The 23,620-nt window shown below is 43.2% G+C and overlaps 2 protein-coding genes across 2 annotated transcripts in view; both read right to left on the bottom strand.

Annotated features, from left to right (window-relative positions):
* Nucleotides 1-23,620, bottom strand: part of LOC142256814 (C3a anaphylatoxin chemotactic receptor-like) — a 450,349-nt gene that overhangs the window by 105,458 nt on the left and 321,271 nt on the right. The gene's annotated exons all lie outside the window — the stretch shown is intronic.
* LOC142256290 (C3a anaphylatoxin chemotactic receptor-like) overlaps nt 15,447-23,620 on the bottom strand; it is a 33,472-nt gene continuing 25,298 nt past the window's right edge. The window contains exons 2-4 of the mRNA XM_075327906.1: nt 22,019-22,148; nt 18,627-18,698; nt 15,447-16,423 (exon numbers count right to left, since the gene is read on the bottom strand). Of these exons, the coding sequence (XP_075184021.1) occupies nt 15,511-16,423; nt 18,627-18,698; nt 22,019-22,098 (1,065 nt within the window). The 5' untranslated portion in view covers nt 22,099-22,148 and the 3' untranslated portion in view covers nt 15,447-15,510. The remainder of the gene's footprint in view (nt 16,424-18,626; nt 18,699-22,018; nt 22,149-23,620) is intronic.

Here is a 23,620-nt window from a genome sequence, read left to right on the forward strand (position 1 = left end):
GGATTTGTTCTATCAAATCTATGGATACCAATGATACAACAATGCGTTTAGCTAAAATAGGGACTGGTTCGATGTTTTCTGACTGAGAAGGACAGAAGCTACGGGAAAGTGCATCAGCTCTTGTGTTCTTGGTACCGGGCTGAAACGTTACCACGAAATGAAATCTGGAGAAGAACAATGCCCACCTAGCTTGCCTTGGATTGAATCTCTTAGCAGATTCCAGATAAGTTAGGTTCTTATGGTCTGTGATGACTTTGACCTTATGTTTGGCACCCTCGAGGAAGTGGTGCCATTCCTCGAAGGCCCATTTGATGGCCAACAGCTCACGATTATCATTATCATAGTTTCTCTCGGTGGGAGAAAATTTGCGGGAAAAGAAGGCACAAGGATGAAGTTGAGTGAGAGACGGAGTACCTTGTGATAGCACTGCCCCCACTCCAACTTTGGATGCATCGACTTCTACAATAAATGAACGCATCAGGTCAGAGCCCAAGAGATCACTACCTGTGGTAGGCTGTAGTCCGTGGTCGTCAGGCAGGGTCAAAAACCAGGAGATGCTAAACAGGAACAGAATCGGCAGGCAAGGGCGTAGTGAGGAGACAAAGCAAAGGTCAAATCCGGAACTGGCAACAAGGTACAAAAACGACAGGCAGGAGGGTAGTCAAACAACAAGCAAAGGTCAGTGCACAGGAATCAAAATACAAACAGCACATGAACCAGGAGTACAGAACTATCTTTGGCAGTGGTCATGTGACAGGAGGGGGAATAAGAAGGGTGTGGTGTCTTCCCATTGGCTGCAGGTGAATGTTGGCAACTTCAGCTGGAAGACACACGCCACCTACAGTCAGCCAGTGGTACTACAGGTTCCAGGGAAACCCAGCCAAGTGGATGAGCGGAGCCTGTGCTCCGCAGAGCCACGGGCACCGACTCCTCTCCCATCACCAGCACTATCCATGGTGGGAACATGGCATCGTCGGGCGATCGGAGCAGAAGTCGCAGGAGCGGAATCTGGCGGGGACGTGACACCACCCCTCCTCGGTTATGGGTCCCCAACTATGTGGTGTTGTCTACAACACCTAGAAAACATCCTAGGAACATTCTGCACTACACCCACCTGACACACCAGTGGACAGCCTGAGTGGAATCGGGTCGCCCACTTGGGGGGGTTGGTTAAGGGGAGGTCAGGAGTGTCAGAAACAGCAGTATAGTGGTAGCTCTCGGTGAGAGAGGAGGTCAGAAGCAGGGCTCCTAGGAGGCTATCTAGGTGGCAGATGGTAGTCTGAGCCTAGTAGGAGCTGGACCCCGGGTTGCAGGGGATTGTGACAAGGGGTACGGATCTGTCAAGGAGGACAGCTGGCGGCCTTGTACCATTACCGAGCCGGGCCCAGGGCATGACGAGGTACGTGGACCCTAGGTCAGGGAGTAGCTTCGGGCAGCCTGACAATTAACCCGACGAGAGCGAAGCCTTCAAGATCCGCTGTCCACCCGCTCCAGAATTGGAGTACTAGCGCAACGAGGGGGATAGGAATTTCCACAAAAACGGTCCAGGAAATCCCAAGCGTGAACCCTGAGACCAAGCTCCCTCAGTTAGCCATACTGGGGAGCGGGACCAGACTAGTTCCATACTACTGGAGCCAACAGAAAAGTGAAGTAAGTGCCAGGAGGAAGGCTACAGATCATCAGACAACACCACTGGGGACGGGACCCAAACTAGCTCCCCACGGCAGCACTGGTGTACATAACTTTGGTTTATCCAGTTTTCGGAGTCAACTTAATGGACTGAGTGAGTACACAAGGGACCCCCATCACTCCCCACGGCACTCCCCAAACACCATCACCAAGTCCCGGGGCATCCCACCCTAACCGTGGAGGGTCCTAACACCTGACTGCCCGTTTCCATCACCCCCGGGTACTCCCAGTGGCAGCGGTGGTACTCCCAAATTACCACAGACCACAGGTGGCGTTACAAACTATAACAATCCCCTGTAAATACCCCCCTTCATTCAAGTGGCTGCACGACCCCCGGGTCCGGAGACCCCTCGAGCCACCGCGGATCCGGATCTGAACATCACGGCTGCTTCCACGGGTGCGGCACACATATAAACATGTTGGAAAAAAAAGTAAGAAGAAGGTCAGGCTTTCAATCTCAATTTTAATTAGTCTCAATGGTACTTGGATGGGGTTGAGATCCAGGCTCTGTTTGACTAGTCATGTTCTTCTAAACTAAAGTCACTCAACCATGTGTTTATGAACCTTGTGCATCGAGCACAGACATAGGTAACTGAAAATAGCCTTCCCCAAACTGTTCCTACAAAACTGGAGGCTACTATTGTTCATGGTATCTGACATATTTAAGATTTCCCTCAACTGGAACTAAGAAGCATAGGCTGACCTCTGATAACAAGCCATAGCGCTATCCCTCCTCCACCAAACTGAACAGGTGGCAGAATGTAGTCGGGTGGGTAACGTCTCAAGGTATTCGCGAAAAACAAACTCATCCATCAGATGCCAAGTAGAGAAGTGTTATCTGCGCTTCAGAGAACACGTTTCCACTGCTCGAGAGTCCAGTGGGGGTAGTTTTATGCCACTCAATTAGATGCATTGCCATGTACTTGGCAATTTAAGGCTTGCATGCCGCTGCTTGAACATAGAAACCCAGGCAGTACGAAGTCTGTGTGGACTAAAGGCGCTACCATGACCTGCAGCTTCTTCCATCAAGCACATCTGAAACGTCATTGGTTATCAACTGCAAAGGGGTGATTTGTAATGATTTATGTGCCTAAGTACATTCAGCAGAACTTTTCTCAGGCAGACTTGATAGGAGCCGAGGATGTGGGGAGATTTCTGTGTATAGCGTGCATACTTGATACTGATGGATGCACCTAAATAAAATGTGAATGGTTGGCGATATCAACTTCATGTTTGTGGCTCATTAGTATATGGGAGGGAAAAAACATTTCAAGATGGGTGGTGATCATGGTGGTCATTTTGAAGTTGGACATTTTGGATCCAACTTTATTTTTTTCAATGGGAAAAGGGTTATGTAACACATCAAACCTATTGAGAATTTCACAATAAAAACAATGGTGTGCTTGGTTTTAACGTAACTTTATTTGTTATTTACAATTTTATGGCCACTTATAAAATGTGTTCAAAGTGCTGTCCATTGTGTTGGATTGTGGATGCAACCCTCTTCTCCCACTCTTGACACACTGATAGGAACACCTCAGAAGAAATGTCAGCACAGGCTTCTAGTGTCCGTTGTTTCAGATGCTGCACATCTTGTATCTTCACAGCATAGACAATTGCCTTCAGATGACCCCAAATATAAAAGTCTAAGGGGGTTAGAATGGGGAGACCTTGGTGGCCATTCAACTCTCCCACAATGACCATTCCACTTTCCAGGACACTGTTCATGTAAGAGTTCTCGGACCTGACACCCATAATGTGATTGTGCAACTTTCGGCTGTGCTGGTGCTGGGGCAGCTGTTCTGGTGCTGAGGCTGCATCAGTGGTTGCTGTGGGTGGTGAGGGTTTCAAAGACATGGCACCTGGAGTCAGCACGTGTGCAGATTGAGCTCTCGGCTTAATGGCAAGCCGAAATCTCATCTGTGCAAGCACCACTTCTGGATGCCATTTTCATTAAGGTTGCTGCTGGGAGATCAAGAGGCCGGAGGCGGTGTGTGCACTATTGAGATCTTGAGCCGAGAGCTCCATTTGCACAGGCGCCGACTCCGGGCACCATTATTTAAAGTCCTCATCGCCCACCCCGCAGCACCAGCCCAGCCACTGTAGCCCCAGCACCAGCTGCCTCATACCTCACACAGCTGCTGCATGCTACTCAGAGAAAAGACTGACTGGAACACCTATGTGTGTGAATTAGGTGCTAGCCTAAATATACATGACTATAATACAAATAATAAGCTGCACACTAACCACTATAAAAATATAAACATGAAAAATGGCAAAGCATTACTGCTATAGGGATACTATGAACAATGAAAAATACATTTGGCTATTGGGAAAAAATGAATACATGAAAATTGTATTGCAAAATTGCTATGAATATTTGAAATTAGTAGAGATGTTTAGCAAATGTATTAATCAATGCAAATGAGCCCGAAAACTGACGACCAACTATGCCCTATTACCAGACTCTATTCATGATGCTATATAGCCAGGGGCCTTTGCCAATACTTGCAGATTTTTAGTAGCACATAGAGGCATTAAGGTTAGGTTCCCGAAAAATTAGAGATTACCTTGTAGTTGGTTTCGAGCTCATTTGCATTGATCAATACATTTGCTAAATATCTCTACTAATTTCAAATATGCATAGCAGTTTTGCAATACCATTTTCATATATTCATTTTTTCCAGATAGCTAAATATATTTTTCATTGGTCATAGTATTCCTATAGCAATAATGCTTTGCTATTTTTCATGTTTATATTTTTAGAGTGGTTAGTATGCAGATTATTTGTATTATAGTCACACAGCTGCCACAGGCCCCGCACAGCTGCCGCAGACCCCACACAGCCGCAACAGACCCTGCACTCCCACTGCTGCACCAGCCCAGCCACCGCAGCACTTGCACAGCTGCTGCAGCACTAGCCCAGTCACCATAGCACCTGCATAGCTGCCACAGTATTCCCCCAGCCACCTGCAACATCTCTCCTCCACCCCCAGTAAGTTAAATTCAGATTATAAGACGCACCCCTCCCTTTCCTCCCAAATTATTGAGAGGTAAAGTGTGCTTTATAATTTGAAAAATAATGTATATATATATATATATATTTTTTTATATATATATATATATATATATATATATATATATATACAGTCATATGAAAAAGTTTGGGCACCCCTATTAATGTTAACCTTTTTTCTTTATAACAATTTGGGTTTTTGCTATTTCAGTTTCATATATCTAATAACTGATGGACTGAGTAATATTTCTGGATTGAAATGAGGTTTATTGTACTAACAGAAAATGTGCAATCCGCATTTAAACAAAATTTGACCGGTGCAAAAGTATGGGCACCCTTATCAATTTCTTGATTTGAACACTCCTAACTACTTTTTACTGACTTACTAAAGCACAAAATTGGTTTTGTAACCTCATTGAGCTTTGAACTTCATAGGCAGGTGTATCCAATCATGAGAAAAGGTATTTAAGGTGGCCACTTGCAAGTTGTTCTCCTATTTCAATCTCCTATGAAGAGGGGCATCATGGGCTCCTCAAAACAACTCTCAAATGATCTGAAAACAAAGATTAATCAACATAGTTGGTCAGGGGAAGGATACAAAAAGTTGTCTCAGAGATTTAAACTGTCAGTTTCCACTGTGAGGAACATAGTAAGGAAATGGAAGAACACAGGTACAGTTCTTGTTAAGCCCAGAAGTGGCAGGCCAAGAAAAATATCAGAAAGGCAGAGAAGAAGAATGGTGAGAACAGTCAAGGACAATCCACAGACCACCTCCAAAGACCTGCAGCATCATCTTGCTGCAGATGGTGTCAATGTGCATCGGTCAACAATACAGCACATGTTGCACAAGGAAAAGCTGTATGGGAGAGTGATGCAAAATATGCCGTTTCTGCAAGCACGCCACAAACAGAGTTGCCTGAGGTATGCAAAAGCACATTTGGACAAGCCAGTTACATTTTGGAAGAAGGTCCTGTGGACTGATGAAACAAAGATTGAGTTGTTTGGTCATACAAAAAGGCGTTATGCATGGAGGCAAAAAAACACGGCATTCCAAGAAAAGCACTTGCTACCCACAGTAAAATTTGGTGGAGGTTCCATCATGCTTTGGGGCTGTGTGGCCAATGCCGGCACTGGGAATCTTGTGAAAGTTGAGGGTCGCATGGATTCAACTCAGTATCAGCAGATTCTTGACAATAATGTGCAAGAATCAGTGACGAAGGTGAAGTTACGCAGGGGATGGATATTTCAGCAAGACAATGATCCAAAACACCGCTCCAAATCTACTCAGGCATTCATGCAGAGGAACAATTACAATGTTCTGGAATGGTCATCCCAGTCCCCAGACCTGAATATCATTGAAAATCTGTGGGATGATCTGAAGCGGCTGTCCATGCTCGGCGACCACCAAACTTAACTGAACTGGAATTGTTTTGTAAACAGGAATGGTCAAATATACCTTCATCCAGGATCCAGGAACTCATTAAAAGCTATAGGAAGCGACTAGAGGCTGTTATTTTTTGCAAAAGGAGGATCTACAAAATATTAATGTCACTTTTATGTTGAGGTGCCCATACTTTTGCACTGGTCAAATTTTGTTTAAATGCAGATTGCACATTTTCGGTTAGTACAATAAACCTCATTTCAATCCAGAAATATTACTCAGTCCATCAGTTATTAGATATATGAAACTGAAATAGCAAAAACCCAAATTGTTATAAAGAAAAAAGGTTAACATTAATAGGGGTGTCCAAACTTTTTCATATGACTGTATATATATATTTATTTATAAGTGTCACATGTTTTTCAGATCAATTGGAGGGTCACTAAAATTACAACAATATCATTGACTTTTTTGTTTTTTAAAGCTTCTACAAAGTAAAAATATTTTTTTTTAAATTAATACTTTGTTAAATTTTGAGAGTCATAGCTGTATGAGGGCTTATGTTTTTTTTTAAATAACTTGGAGATCTCATTAGTGTTGGGAAAAAATAACTTTGTGATCTGGCATTTCCCATTTAACATCTATGGCGCTAAATTTGTATTACAAATATGCAATTTTTCATTCTTAAAGCACTATAAAGCAGAAGCAAAACAGCACAATATATTTTATATTTTTTTATTTTAAAAACACTGTATAAATAAATGTGCTTTTGGTTTCTATCAATTACCATCTGTTTTTATGATGAAGTCACATTGATATTACAAACACTGGGTTTGTTTAAAACAGATTAAAAAAAGAAATACAGTCCTAAGAGAACTGATCAAATTACATGCACCTTTTCAGAGCAATTGGAGACTTTGCAGTATTGCAATTTGCTGTGTATCATTTCAGTGTAAATCAATTTTTGGGAAAAAATTGTCAAAAGTGTCAAATTAAATTTTAAAAGATTCGGTCATTTGTAGACATTACATAAACAGGGCTAATATCAAAATTAGTGTAATCAGATGCTGTATTGATTTGTTAGCAAATCATTTAACTTAAGGCCGCTTTACACGCTGCGATATTGTGACCGATATCACTAGCGTGGGTACCCGCCCTCATCGGTTGTGCGACATGGGCAAATCACTGCCCGTGGCGCAAAACATCGCCCAGACCCGTCACACTACTTATCTGCCCTGCGACGTCGCTGTGACCATCGAATTGCCTCCTTTCTAAGGGAGCGGTTCATTCAGCGTCACAGCGATGTCACAGCTGCGTCACTGAACCGCCGCCCAATAGAAGCGGAGGGGCGGAGATGAGCGGGACAAACATCCCGCCCACCTCCTTCCTTCCGCATTGTGGGCGGCCGCAGGTACGGTGATGTTCCTCGTTCCTGCTGTGTCACACGTACTGATGTGTGCTGCCGCAGGAACGAGGAACAACTTCATTACTGCATCAGCAACGATATTCGAGAATGGACCCCCATGTCACCGATGAGCGATTTTGCATGTTTTTGCAACGATGCAAAATCGCTCAAAGGTGTCACACACAACGGGATCGCTAAAGCAACCGGATGTGTGTCACAAATTCCGTGACCCCAATGAGATCGCTTGAGCGATGTCGCAGCATGTAAAGCGGCCTTTACTCTATGTTTGTCGCTACATAACATGGCTAAAAATCATAGTTATCATTCACATTTTAATCATAATCTGGCTAATACAGAAAGATCTAAGATCCACATTACATCAAACTGATATGGAATGGACAATTTCAATCATTACTAACATTAGGTTCAACTAATCAGAGAAATGAACACTCATGCTTTTCAACCAATTATAAAATATTAATGTTCATAATTGTTTCCAATACAAGTCTGGCTTTTTGTACCTTTTGGCGATTTTCAACATTAGTAGTAGGTGTGAGATAAGGGGGTTATCTTCCACCTCCAAAGCAGGAGGAATTGTACGTTTTGAACGGAAAACTGGTATAAATGCTTTGAAAGTGACAATATGTTCATTTAACTGGAAAGTTCACAAAACTTTTGTGAGTTTTGGTAGTTTTTCACCAGTTTGACTTGGCTCGTGCCAATCCTCTTAATGAACAGAGCACCCTCTGATTCAACAAGACTGGTGTAGCTCCATTGTGCACTCAGCCAGTCTTGATGAATCAAGCCAACATCACCTTCAATATCCTATGTATCCTTTTGAACACTAGAACGTATTCCAGGGGCCTCGCAGGCCTGCTAGGTTACTTGTTTTCTATGGTAGATTTCTATGGTTGCGCGTTCTAGGATTAATCGTACATTTCCACCAACCTCTCAAATGAAGGGGATGTGCTACTAATGCAGCACCACCTATTCATTCTTCAGCTTTCCATATTGACTAATTGAACTCCAGTACACTTAAGCTGGTGTCACACATAACGACAACGACAACGACGTCACTGCAACGTCACCATATTCTGTGATGTTGCAGCGACCTCAACAGCGACGTCGCTGTGTGTGACACATAACAACGATCAGACCCCTGCTGCGAAATCGTTGCTGGCTCCTGAATGCTCCAGGTCATTTTTTGATCACTGCTATCCCGCTGCGCCATGCTGATAAGCTGATAATCCTTGTGTTTAACACCGCAGCAGCGACGCTACGCTACGTCTGAAACCACACAACAACCGTCGACGTCGCTATGATCGCTGCTCCGTCGCTGCTTTTTATAACATGTTTGACAGCTTACTAACGATCATCTATGGTCGCTGCTATGTCACAGAATATGGTGACGTTGCAGCGACGTCGTTGTCGTTATGTGTGACCCCAGTTTTAACTCTCCTTCTTGTTAACGTTCTCTATCTTAGGTGATGACATTTGCACTTTCTTTCCCCAGTGATTAGGTGCCTACTAGTGTTGAGCGAGTAGGTAACTATTCAGACTCCACACTATAAAGAAAAAGACATGGATTGCACATCCCAAAAATACAATGATCTAAAGCCACTAGGCAAAAAATTAAATAAAAAATGAGGTTCTTTGTTACCATTCTGATCAGATTGTATTAAGCCCACTGCCACGTCATGGCAAACCTCTTGAGTGGGTCTCTATTCTAAACCTTGTAGTGCGGCACTGTGCGCTAATCACCGCTGCAGCGACAAAGCACCAGCAGGGCAGGTTGCTTGGATCTGCACTCCCCCCATTTGGCACAGGTGATTTTAATCAGCAGGAGACTGCAAGAGGGGTCAGCCTTTTTTGCTCCAAGTTCACATATGGGAGCCAGTGGGAGGTGTGTGCACAGCTCCTCTCACTGTGTGCTGGTACTGTGTGATGGCCGCTGTTGTGGTGGTTTCGTGTAAGTGGCGCGGTTTGGCCTGGAACCATGGGGGCTTCGCCTTGCAGCATGGGCGCTGTGAGGCACCAGGTCACCTGCCCTGCTGGTGCTTTGTCACTGCAGCAGTGGTTAGTGCACAGTGCCACAGCATAAGGTTTAGAATAGGGACCCACTCAGAGGTTCGCCGTGACGTGCCAGTGGGCTTAATACAATCTGATCAGAATGGTAACAAAGAACCTAATGTTCTATTATTGTTACGTCACCACCGGAGTCCGCTCCTGCGACTTCTGCTCCGATCACCAGGCGACGCCGTGTTCCTGCCATGGATGGTGCTGGTGAAGGGATAGGAGTCGATTCCAGCGGCACCGGTGGGCGTAGGCTCCGATCATCCACTGGGCTGGGTTATCTTGGGATCTGCAGTACCGCTGGCTGACTGTGGGTGGCATGTGTCTTCCAGCTGAAGTTGCATGCGTTTAGCTACAGCCAATGGGAAGACACCACACCCTTTTTATTCCCCCTCCTGTCACATGACCACTGCCAGAGATAGTTCTGATTTCCTGGCTCCTGGTCCGCCCTATTCTGTTTTGTGATTTCTGTGTACTGAGTTCTGCGTGTTTTCTGACTAGCCTCCTGCCTGCTGTTTTTGTACCTCGCTGCCCGATCCGGATTTGACCTCTGCTACGTTTTCTGATTACGTCCTTGTCTGCCGATTCTGTCCCTGTTCTGCTATTCCTGGTTTGACCCTGCCTGACGACTACTCTTATTGGACTGCAGCCTTCCACAGGTAGTGATCTTCAGGGCCCTGTGTAAATCCAAATCCCTGTATAGGGGTTAAAGGGTTTCAGGGTTCTGGGGGTCTTGCTTGGTAAGTGGCTTCCCTCTAGTCTGTCCATAACATCCCCCCTGAGTCTGTTGATCCAGGCAGGCGTTACAATTATTTAATTTTTTGCCCAACAGCTTTAGATCATTGTATTTTTGGTATGTGCGATCCATGTCTTTTTCTCTATACAGTGTAACTATTCGGACTTGTTATGCTGTTAGCAAGTACTGTCCGCTACTCACATATTCGTTACGAGTAGCTGGCGCAATGTACTGTGAGTCCATGGGAAATACTCGCTAAGTAACGAGTAACCCAAAAGTCGTACTATTCGCTACTCGCACGAAAAGTACGGCTTTCAGGTTTAGTATGTCCCATTGACTTACACTGTGCCCGCTACTCGTAACGAATATACGAGTAGCGGACAGTACTCGCTAACAGCATAGTGAGTATGAATAGTTAACTACTCACTCAACACTAGTGCCTACTAAAAATTGGAATCTGTATAATTTTGGAGTTATACACTCATCACTTTTTTGTTTGTTAAGTAGTTTTATCATGGAATTGGAGAGGTTTATCCTTGAGATTGGAGGGGTTCAGGAGGTCATATCTATAATGAGGATGAGCGAGCATGCTCGCCACTACTCGATACTTAATCAAGCATTGGTGTGCTTGGGCACACTCCTTATGAGCTTGAATATCATGGAAGCTTCAACAAAAGTTCAAGTCACTCCAACGCATATTTTGCAGCTGACTGCGTGACAATCACAGTAATGATGTAGCCATGGTCTCTACTAGAATTACTGTGATTGGCTGGCAGCATCTCATCATCAGGTCTTATATGAAACCTGAGAGTGCGATTCTCGACACACTCATGTCAGAAAGCAGTTCATGGAGAGTTGATGTAGGAGGGAGAGCTTAGAGATCAGGCATATAGGCAGGGTTGTACACTTGTACCCTTTTGTGCCTTTCATGTGGCACTAAAAGGTATTGTTTGCCTGGTTTAATGTAAAAATAAATACATGTTTAAAAAATGGCATGGACCCCAAAGAGGGGAACCCATGCATTTTTTTAAATTATTTATTTATAAATAAATTATTTTAAAAATCAGTGTGGGTGTAATACTGTACTAAAGAAAGATGCTGAAGTTACAAGCAGTGTAGCTTCAAAATGCAGTTGGCAGGCAAACCACCAGAGGGGAGTAGAGTAGTCAGAGATCTGGGTCTGCAGCAGGAGGTCTAGACAATAATACAGGGATAGTTAAATCATGGTCAGGTGATAGCCGAGGATCAGAAGCCGAGAAGTCACAAATATAGCAGAACGGAGAGACGGAGGCTGGAGTGAGGAACACAGATACAGGTCAGATGCCGTGAAGTCCAAGTACAAACAAGGGAGGAAGACAAACAGGTCGGGACCAGGAGAAGATAGGCAGGGACAAGTACATAGAAGACAGAAGCAGATATTCAGGGACCGGAGCAGACAGACGAACGGGGGTGATATGAGTCAGAACAAGATAGAGGGGGGGGCAGGAAACATTGGGGAACTCACCAGAGCCAGATATATATATGCAGCAGAGCATAAACTATTACTGGCGCTGAACCAGAGGTGCAGCGCCAGGATATAGCATCCTGGAAAGCGGAGCGAGGCAGGAAGGAGCTAACCCCTGACGTGACCAGGCTGATCTGAGTGGAACAATAAACCACCACAGCCAATGCAGGCCTGGATCATGACAGTGGGATCATCCCCATTTTTTTCTAAACAATCAAAGGTAAAGCAGAAAGCTGCGGTCTGATATTACCATGTTGTGAATGCCCATGGTGTGAAAGTGAGACTGCAATGTTAAAATTATTTATGTATTGCCATTAGAAATGTTCTGTTCATTCAATGCAAAATTGAGTACCAAGGTTTATTCAATACATTAGATAACACCAATCACTGGGTTCCTGGACCATTGTAATTAATTATGTGTGTGTCACAAAAATATTCTCCTTTACCTCCAATGTGCCCTCAATCAACACTACAGCAAATTTGTCACTAACTTAAAGAGTATTGATCTCCCATGAATTCTCATGTCAACCTCATGTAGTGTGAGAATTAATCTAATAAGGAAGCCTTGAAAAAAACTCTTAGGGCGGCTTGGCACGTTGCAACATCGCACATGCGATGTTGGTGGGGTCAAATCGAAAGTGACGCACTTCCGGCGTCTCTTTCGAGATCGTAGTGTGTAAATGCTAGATGATACGATTAACGAGCGCAAAAGCGTCGTTATCGTATCATCGTTGCAGGCTTTTTGATAATTATGCTGCAGCGACAGGTTCGATGTAGTTGAGGAACATCTCCTTACCTGCCGCCAGAGGCTATGAGAAGGAAGGAGGGGGGCGGGATGTTTACATCCTGCTCATCTCCGCCCCACCGCCGCTATTGGCCGCCTGCCGTGTGACGTCGCTATGACGCCGCATGACCCGCCCCCTTAGGAAGGAGGCGGGTCGCCGGCCAGAGCGACGGTCGCAGGGCAGGTGAGTGCATGTGAAGCTGGCGTAGCGATAATTTTCGCTACGCCAGCTATCACAGGATATCGTACCTGCGACGGGGGCGGGGACTATCGCGTGCGACATCGCAGCATCGGCTTGCGATGTCGCAACGTGCAAAGCCCGCCTTAGTCTTATGGTGATAGCAGTAAGAACATTTATTCAGAAGTTAATCTGCTGTTAAAGATAGTTTTAAAAAAATGATTACATACATATCTAAAGAAAGATTCCAACAGGTTATCTGAACAAAATCAAAACAAGCAGAGATATCTCCGTAACCCCAAACATGACAAGGATTATGTGGGTCTCTCTTTTCCCAAATGTATGTGGCTTTTAAACCATGAAAGAGGTAGTAATATTGAGTAGGACCAAGTACAATGAGGTTGCCGTGATGTGGCTACTGGGTAGGTATGAAAATGGCCATTCTGATATGCAAAATAGCTCAAAAAAATATTTAGAATTATTTCCTGTTTTGTTTTTTTTAGTTCAAGCTTTGGCATGTAAATCTTTCCTTTTTGTCTGTATATAATGTGTGTGGATTATGTCTATTTGACTGAAAGTGATTCCAGGCCCTCCTCCCCCATTATCCACAGTTGTTTTTATCCTTTAATGTTGGGTCTCTCTTTTCCCAAATATATTTGGTTTTTAAACCATTAAAGAGGTAGTAATAACAAATAAGGTTGTCGTGACGTGGCTACTGGGCAGATATGAGGATGGCCATTCTGATATGCAAAACACCTTAAAAATTGTTTAGAATTTGTTTCTTTTTGCTTTTTTGGGTTTTTGTTTAGTTCAATCTTTGGCATGATAAAGTCTTTATTTTTTTGTCTGTACATAATGTGTGTGGATTATGTCCATTTGACTGAAAGTGCTTCCAGGCCCTCCTCCCCCATTAGCCACAGTTGTTTTTATCCTGTAATGATGGGTCTCTCTTTTCCCAATTATATCAGATTTTTAAACCATTAAAGAGGTAGTAATGTAGAGTAGGACTCAGTACAATAAAGTTGCCGTGACGTGGCTACTGGGCAAATATGAAAATGGCCATTCTGATATGCAAAACAACTAAAAAAAACTTAGATTTTTTTTTGCTTTTTTGTTTTTTTAGTTGTTGTTATTTTTATCCTTTAATGGTGGATCTCTCTCTTTTCCTAAATATATGTGGTTTTTCAAGCATTAAAGAGGTAGTAATAACAATAAGGTAAATATATGCCTACTATGTGTGCTTTGAAGGAATATTTTAGATATAAACTTTTGAAAAAACAAACAAATTTTGTAATAAATAATGCAAACTGGATTAATATAAATTGTCACATCATAATATATCCCATTATGTTCTGGACAATTAATTTTAAAAGGAACCTGTCAGGTCCCCTGTGTACCCAGAGACACAAGCAGTTCTGGGTACATCCCTGCCTAACTGTCCCAGCATTTATTAGCTTACATAAACAAATCTTTAGAAAAAGTATTTTCTAAAGACCGTGTATGAGATGCTAATGATGGCTGTGACTAGTTGCTGTCATCATTCATGCCTTGCTCAGTTCCTGCTGAGCCTTTGCTCGTATCCTAGGGTTACAGGTCATGGGAGTGGTTAATTCCATTCTGCCTCATTCAGAAGACAGGCCGCTATATCCTGGCGCTGCTCCTCCAAAACATCACCAGTAATAGTTCCTGCTTTGCAGCGTGCGTGACTAGCTCCCATGAGTTAACCTTCATATGTCCTGTCTCCCTGCTATCTTCTTCTGACCCATGTCATCCTTTCTGTTCATCTGTCCTGTTCCCTGACTCCCTGGTCCTTCCTGTTGTTTATCCTAGTCCTGTCTGTCTTACCCCGGTCCCGACCGGTGACTCCTCACCCTCATACGTTACTTTGACTTTCCGGTCTCCCACCTGTATCTTCGTTTTTTACCTCGGCTCTTTCTTTCCCTGCTGCTGTTTACATGACCTCCCAGCTTCTGATCCCTGGCTATCTCATATCCATGTCCTGCTTTCTCCTGTACTTTTAAAGAGACCTTCTGTTGCAGACCCGGCTTGCTGACTGCTCTATCGCCCTCTAGTGGTTAGTCAGCCCACTTTGCTTGCTCTCACGCCCCTGTGGGAGTGCTAACATGCTTTACAATGCCCGGCATCATGGCAACATGATACAAAGTCGCAAATGAGTGCGGCTTTGCACCCATTAGCATTGAGCTTCTTTGACGTTGGGTGTATGCACCTTGGCTTGAAAGATGCTCACTGCCAATGATCGGAAGTCATCTGCACTTCCGGTCATCTGCCCTACTCCACTCTGAAGCCAGGACACACACCCAGCTTCTGAGTAGTGCGTATGACTGGAAGTGCAGATCATTTCCAATCATGGGCAGAGAGCATCTTTGAAGCCAGGGTGCATACACCTAGAATCAAAAGAACTTAATTCTAATGTGTAGAATGTGCGGCTATGTATCACATTGCCATGATACTGGGCATTGTAAAGCATCTTAGCACGCCCACAGAGGCATGATAAGCTAAATGGCCGACTAGCCAGAGAACAGTTGCAGCCCTCATTAGCGTTCATAAACGATCTTTAGAAATACTTTTTCTGAAGTTCTGTTTATGTAAGCTACAAAAGGCTGGGATGGTTAGGCAGGGATTCTAGATATGTACTCAGAACTGCTCGTGGTTCTGGGTGCACAGGGGACTTGAAAGGTTCTCTTTAAGTATATGTAGTTTGAGGTCCAAATTATTTCTTTAGTCTATTCACCTAAAGTTCTTTCGAGCCTTGCGGGGATTGATTTCAAGAAACCATGTTGAAAATCGTGACTCATAAAAACATAAATGATTGGATTAATACAACTATTAAGATACACCAAGTTAGCAACAATAGTGTTTACTATATGGAAATGAATGAAATCTCCATTATACATTGGTGTCAGTGGCCAGATGTAAAATGGAAAACAGCAGATGAAGAAACATAAAATAACAGCGCTGATGATTCCATAAGATCTCTGGGATCTCTTACGTTTTCTGAGTTTAAAGAAAATAGTGACATAAGAGGTGACGATGATGAAAAATGGGATCACAAACATTGTAAGTAACCTGTTCAGTCGAACTGTCTGTCTTACCTCACGACGATCGACATTTGTATTGCTAAAATATAGACACCACTCATTTAAGTCGCTTGAATACAAACTAAATGAGACTCCCACTAAACCAATCACAATTAAACTCAGCCCCCAAATGATCACTGCAGTGATTATTACGAGTTTGCGAGTTCTATGAACTTTGGCCCAAAATGGCCACATGACGGACACCCAACGGTCAATACTCATGGCTGTCAAGAAAAAAACACTGGCGCTCATGTTTAGATTGAACAGACTAATTGTCAATATGCAACAAATGACTATTGAGTCTAAGAAAGGGAAAACCCATTCTGCAATTCGCAGAGGAATAGATGTGCAGCACAGGAAGTCCGCGATGGCCAGGTTGAGAAACCACATGGCACTGATTGTCTTCTTCATCCTGAATCCGGCAATCCAGATGACTAATCCATTACCGGTAGTCCCCAAAAGAAATATGATGCTGTATAAAGTAATTGATACCTTCTGTATAATATCCACATAATCATGAGAAATAGTTGTGTTTCTTGTCTCGTATTTGTATGATAATCTGAAAAAAACATGATACATTGAAAGTTAGGACCATGAAGAATGTACAGTCTTTTGAATATATAAGGGTATATATGGAGGAGCTAGAGAGATATATCAAGACAAGAGCTGAGGCTAAACTGCACTATATGCCACCATCAAATAAAATAAAGCCATTGTCATGATTCTGATTGGTGGTGCTCTTCTTTCTGCAGAGTTGATGCTTGGTTTTCTATTATTCTCCAGTTGTTGTTCCCGGTCTCGGGCCCCATGAGAAGGGCCTTTTTGTTGGAGCTGCATTCTGGGTGATTGCTCTGCTTTAATTTTGGAGCTACTACACCCGGAACACCACCAATGATAGCTCCTGTGTTGCAGTAGATGTTATTGACTCCCGTGACAGTCTTGATCTTGTCCCCCTACCGCGTTCCTAGTACCCTTCTCTGTCTGTTTTCCAGACCCTGACATGATCGGCGGATCCGATCCCCGGCTTGTATTCTGACCTTATCTTTGCTCTCTCCCTTTGTACCTGATTTGTCTTCCTGGCTTCCACACCCCTGGCTTGTATCCTGACCTCGGCTCTGATCTCTCCGTTTGTACCTGATGTCCATTCCTGACTTCCAGACCCCCGGCTTGTATCCTGACCTTGGCTCCGCTCTCTCCCTTAGTAACTGATGCAAATTCCCATCTCCTGACCTTTGGATTGTTTGATTTCTCCTCCACTAGTGTATCTAGTGACACCTAGTGTTAGAGCATCACAAACATAGAGCTCATTGTTTCTTATTTCTGATTTATTTTGACTTTTATCACCCTTTTTACAATTCTGTTGAAGCAAAAGAAACCAGTGCTGTTTGGCATGCCTAAAGGATAGGGTTATGAGGCCAAACTGCAATTCATGAGATTCCCTCATTTATGAGACCATAGCGGAGTTCAGCAAAGAATTTGCAGGACCCTGTTCAGAATCTAGATCAATACTCAGTGGCAATTAGACAAGTGTAGTGCAATCTCCTTCTCCCGGGCACCAACTTGCAAAATCATGACATTATGGTTTCTTGCATATAGTGACATCATGTGGGAATTAAAAATCACATAAACATTATCGACATGCTCTGGTCTGCCACTCATGATCAAGGTCAGGTCAAAACGTTGATGTTGCACAGATACTTTCAGATGTTTAAATAAATTACGTTCAACTTTATTGAGGTGCCATGGTTTCTCTTTTAATTGTGATTAGTTTACCACGATTGGGTACCAACCACTATACTGTCATGTGTCCACCTCCATTATTATTTGTGTACATTCCCAGGAACCTGACATGAGAGTGCCAGTCAACAAATTTCTCACTTCAATGACTGCCAAGGAAAATTGAAACAGATGTCAGACCAGGGTGTTGTACTTGATGCTCGAATGAGTAGTTAGCATAAGTAAAGCTTCCAAAATCCGAACTCGAACAGTCATTATTTTAAAAAGTCCATGTTCGGTGCGAACTCCGAAATTCACCGTTTTGGTTAGATCATCATGACACTATGGATGTCATTGACTTAAGCGGGCTTTACACGCTACGATATATCTAACGAGATGTCGGCGGGGTCACGTCGTAAGTGACGCACATCCGGCATCGTTAGTGATATCGTAGCATGTGACATCTATGAATGAGTAGAAACACTAACCTTCTCGTTCATCATTGACACATCACTCATTTTCTAAAAATCGAACGTCAGGTTGTTCATTGTTCCCGAGGCAGCACACATCGCTCCGTGTGACACCCCGGGAACGATGAACACAGCTTACCTGCGTCCCGCCGGCAATGCAGAAGGAAGGAGGTGGGCAGGATGTTTATGTCCCGCTCATCTCCGCCCCTCCGCTTCTATTGGCCGGCCCCTATGTAACGTCGCTGTCACGCCGAACGTCCCTCCCACTCCAGGAAGTGGATGTTCGCCGCCCACAGCGAGGTCGTTTTGAAGGTAAGTACGTGTGACGGGGGTTACAGCATTGTGTGACACAGGCAAGAATTTGCCCGTGCCGCACAAACGATGAGGGCGAATGCGATCGCACAACTAATTGCTGCATGTAAAGCAGCCTTTACAGTAAAACTAAATCAATTGGATTTCCTATGAAATTTTATGGATTCTAGAAGAGATGCTTGGATGTAAAACACATAAAATAACATGATTAATAAATAAGTGATACAGTAAAAATAAAGTAATATATTAGGAATTTAAACATACTGGTTGTTGTAATTCAGCATTATATCCTGTAAAGTCATATTCAGATTGGCAAAATCCATTATGTCTCTTAGCCTAAGAGAAGAACCAAAAACAAAAAATATAAGGATTATAAAGGGGTTGTCCCACAAAGTAATTTTTAATTGACAGATCCTGGAATAATAAGTTCCATTACTGCATGTGTTTAAAAAAAATGTGCCTGTGTTGAGATATTCTTATAATTGTGCCTGTGGTTTGTCTTATTTTCTGTGTCCAACCTGGCAGAGATGCTCCAGCTAATGGTGTGCACATGCCACGGCTCCTGGATAGGGGAGAAAACATAAGTACTTTATGAAAATTGAATAAACAGACATGACACAGCAGGATATTGCAGATGATCCTTTCTTAAGTAACCCATTCCCCTGCCTGTTTTATAACAGGAGTGCTTGTTTATGCAGCATCTCCATTCCTTTGAACTCAACACACATCAAGTCAGGGAGGCAGAAACTTCAGCAGGTGCTGAGCTCATATTTCAGTCATTTGACCTCTGGGTATAAGGAGGGAACAGGAGCTTCTGGGTCCTAGGAATCCCAGACTGGCCACCCAGGAGGCACATTTATCCTGTAACTGCAGCTAATACACCAGCCCTAGTTACAGAGGAATTCATCAATAAAAATTATGTATTAACATATTAGAATGACCATCAAAGATATTTTAATTCTTCTTGGTGGTAGAGTGTATTAACCTTTTTACGACATTGGATGTACTGGGACCTCATGGCCCATGTCGGGGTAATCGCCGCCAGCTGCTGAGGTGAGCTGGTTGTGAGTTCCGCACATGTTAGCTGATTTGGATAGCTGACATGTGTGGGTATCAGGCACAAGTGGATCCGTGATCCACCCATGCCTGTTAACCCCTTAGATCACGCTGTCAAAATGTGACAGTGCGAGGTAAATGACCGCAGCGTGCAACTCACACATACCCGCTGCCATTGGAGACCCCATGACGTGATCATGGGGAGTAGATGATAGCACAGGGTCATGTGATGAGTCCTGTTGCTATCATGACTCATTTCCTCTAATACCCGACAGAGCGCTGGCTGTAAGAGAAAAGCAACATTTCTCCTGGTCTGAATTGTGAAGCTGTGATCAGGAAAAATGAACAAGCGATCAGGCTGCTGATCCTTATAGACTCCTAGGGGGACTAGCAAAATAAAAAAAGTAAAAAAAGTTTTAAAAAATTAAAAAAATTAAAAATCCTAAAAGTTCAAACCACCCCCCATTTGCCCCATTAAAAATTAAAGGTTTAAAAAAATAAAAAAAAATACATATTTGGTATTGCCGAGTTCAGAAATTCCTGATCTATTAAAATATAAAATCAATTATTCTGATTGGTAAACGGTGTAGCGGGAAAAAAATTCCAAACGCTAAAATTACGTTTTTTGGTTGCAGCAAATTTTGCGCTGAATACAATAACAAGTGGTAAAAACTTATAATCTGTGCAAAAATTGTATAACTAAAAACGTCTGCTTGAGATGCAAAAAATAAGCCGTCACTGGGACCTGTTACGAGGGGGACCCGGGGAAGCGTGCCAAGATGGAAAATGGACTGCTTCCGCCGGTCAAGGTCCACTGTGCGGTGTAAGGGACCGCCGCTATGGTGGGTGAAGAGTGAGCGGGTTGCTGCTAGCGATCGTCTGGAATGTCACAGACGATCTATGTACACCGATCTGCCCTAACCCCTGAGGGTTGTATGGCACAGATCTCACGGCTCGGTGTACCTGTTGCACGGGGAAGCACAGAGGTGCCCACGCACGTGTGCCAGTGGAAGTCACGAGAATATGGCATGAGGGTAGCACAGAGGTGCCCACGCACGTGTGCTTTCAATAACCAGGTGAGTCCAATGGAGACTTGAGGAGCTCACCTGGGACAGGAACACGGCCTGTTGACGGGGGTACTGCCGGAGCAGCAAGGCAGGAACACGGCCTGCAAACGAGGTACTGCCGGAGCAGCAAGGGCCAAGCCCACAAGAGACAGTAATGCCTGAGCAGTGGCGTGGCAGCACGCTGCCAGACATCCAAACATAGAAGGACGGTCGCGCGCCGCCATGATGGCAGGGGGAGCTTTTAAGGAGGTGCAGCTCCACCCGAGGGCGGGCGCGAGGCGGAGATGACGGACTTGACCCAATCAGGGTCCACGACGTCCCAGCCTGGCCAGTCAGGATTCACCACGTCACCAGCCTTGTCATCAAGCCGTGTGACGTCAGTTAGCGAATCAGGACCCACAACGCATTGCACATGCTCACCCTCCTGCCTCTGGGAAATAGAGGCGGGATCCTCGGTTTCACAATGTGCAGAGATAACGGGAATCTCACTGCTTCCCTGAGCAGTAAACCTCTGCACATTGCGCAGCCTCGAAGACCTTCGGGGCCGCTGAGCAGGAGAGTCTGCGGCAGGCCAGGAATGGGAGACGGCTTCACTCCTTGTAACAGGAGAACCACTAGGTGTCACCCTTCTGCTGCCTCTCTGAGGAGGTTTCTCCTGCACACTGCGCAGTCTGGCAGACCTTCGGCGCTGCTGAGCAGGAGTGCTCGTGGCAGGCAAGGAATGGGAGACTGCCTCAGTCCTTGCCTCAGGAGAGCCACAAGATGTAACAGGGACCCATATCCCAAAAAATGATAATGCGATGGGTCAAGGAAAATGGCGCAAAAAGTGTGCAACTTTTTTTGGACAAACTTCAGAATATTTTCATAGATAAAAGTAAACCTATACATGTTTGGTGTCTACAAACTCATATCAACCTGAGGCATCACACTGACACATCAGTTTTACTATATAGTGAACATGGTGAATAAAATACACCCTAAAAAATTGTGCAATCGCACTTTTATTTGCAATTTTTCAATACTTGGAATTTTTTTGCCGTTTTTCAGTACACTATATGCTAAAACTCATTCTTTCATTTAAAAGTACAACTTGTCCCGCAAAAAATAAGCCCTTATGTGGCAAGATTGACAGAAAATAAAAAAGTTACGGCTCTCGGTAGGAGTGCAAAAAAAAATAAATTGCTCAGGCGGTTAAGGGGTTAAATGACTGAAAATAAAAAATACAAATAAAATCGAAAAAACATAAACAAATTAATAAAAAATTAGAAAAAAGTTTAAATCATTGATTTTAAGTCCACCTTCATTAAAAATATGTCCCAAATATAAATAATTTACATGGAAAGAAGAATGTAATTTACATTTTTTTTATCAGTCCTTTGCCCTCATAAATAAAATAAACAAATACATTTTAAAACTATAAAAAACAAACACTCTTTTCCTGTTTTTTCTTCTTCATTGTCCCAATATTGGCAAAAAAAACAAATTTTTATAGATAGATAGAAAATTTGATAATTGATAAATACATTCAATTACCTTCCTTCTCCTCCAGGAGCTCTTGGATCTCTTCTATTTGCTCCAAGGAAATCAGTGGATCCTTTGTCTATAACCAGCATTGCTCCTGGATATATTCACTTCTCATCCCACAATCCATCAGACTCTTCCGCTAAGTGCAAATAATTATCAAAGTACAGAATAATTGTTCTTTTAATTATTTATGAGGTCAGAAATTCAAGATTCTCCATATTATATGGGAAATACTAAAATATGTATTTGTTTATATATTTTGAATTCATTCTCGACTTTTGCACAAAAATTGAAATATACAAGAAGATCAAGGAGATACTGTATCTCTTGGCAATAAAAATGTATAAAAACAATTTTGATGCCAATTCAGTGAGGTTTTCTGCTAGGAGATTGGTGCAGATTTGGTGCAGAAATCTGGTGTAGAAATTTTAGCATCAAATTTGCCTCTCCTAGTAGAAATTTGCCTAAAATGATGTCAAAACCGTGTTTGTGCATTTTTTTTGGCCAAGAGATGCAGATTTGATGGGGAAAATTGTATATCATATTCCTGCACCAAATCTGCATTTCCTGGCAAAAATTTGCATCAAAACCACATCATATTTTGATGTGTTTTTATTGCCAGAAGATGCAGATGTGGTGCAGGAATATGGTGTGTAAATTTCAGCATCAATTCTGCATCACCTGAATGAAAACCCCACAATTTTCTGACAGGAGATGCAGGTCTGTGAAGTCAGTTCACCTGAGATGAGGTCAATATATTCAATGAGTTCACCTCCAGCTATGTCTTTTAAACTGAGTGATGTCAACGCTCACAGCTGCTTCTAAATCAATCTGTGCCTGCGACCCACAGGGTGCTGCTGACATGTTCTGTGCCTGTGTATTGTGACTTCAGTATGCAAGTAGCAAAGCCGAGATCTTTGTGAGACCTTGAGTGGATTATGCCAGCGTGCGAGGTGCTGAACTGAAGTAAAGTGCTGAATTTAAGATAAGTGCATAGTTTCAACACAATTACATAGTGGTGATAACTGTAATTGTTGAATTTCATTAGGGAATTGTGTGTCTGTCTGTGATTCTGTAAAAAGGAAAAAAAAAAAAAGTTAGTCTTGTGATTTAATTAGTAGGATTAGTCACACCTGTTTCTAGAAGCTTCTAGCAGCTTCTCATAGTCATTGTACATCTATATAAACCAGCCAGTGCAAGCGAGGTGCTGAGCGTGCGAGGTGCGGAACTGAAGTAAAGTGCTGAATTTAAGATAAGTGCATAGTTTCAACACAATTACATAGTGGTGATAACTGTAATTGTTGAATTTCATTAGGGAATTGTGTGTCTGTCTGTGATTCTGTAAAAAGGAAAAAAAAAAAAAGTTAGTCTTGTGATTTAATTAGTAGGATTAGTCACACCTGTTTCTAGAAGCTTCTAGCAGCTTCTCATAGTCATTGTACATCTATATAAACCAGCCAGTGCAAGCGAGGTGCTGAGCGTGCGAGGTGCTGAACTGAAGTAAAGTGCTGAATTTAAGATAAGTGCATAGTTTTAACACAATTACATAGTGGTGATAACTGTAATTGTTGAATTTCATTAGGGAATTGTGTGTCTGTTTGTGATTCTGTG

Source organism: Anomaloglossus baeobatrachus, chromosome 11, assembly GCF_048569485.1.
Source record: "Anomaloglossus baeobatrachus isolate aAnoBae1 chromosome 11, aAnoBae1.hap1, whole genome shotgun sequence".
NCBI lineage: Eukaryota > Metazoa > Chordata > Amphibia > Anura > Aromobatidae > Anomaloglossus > Anomaloglossus baeobatrachus.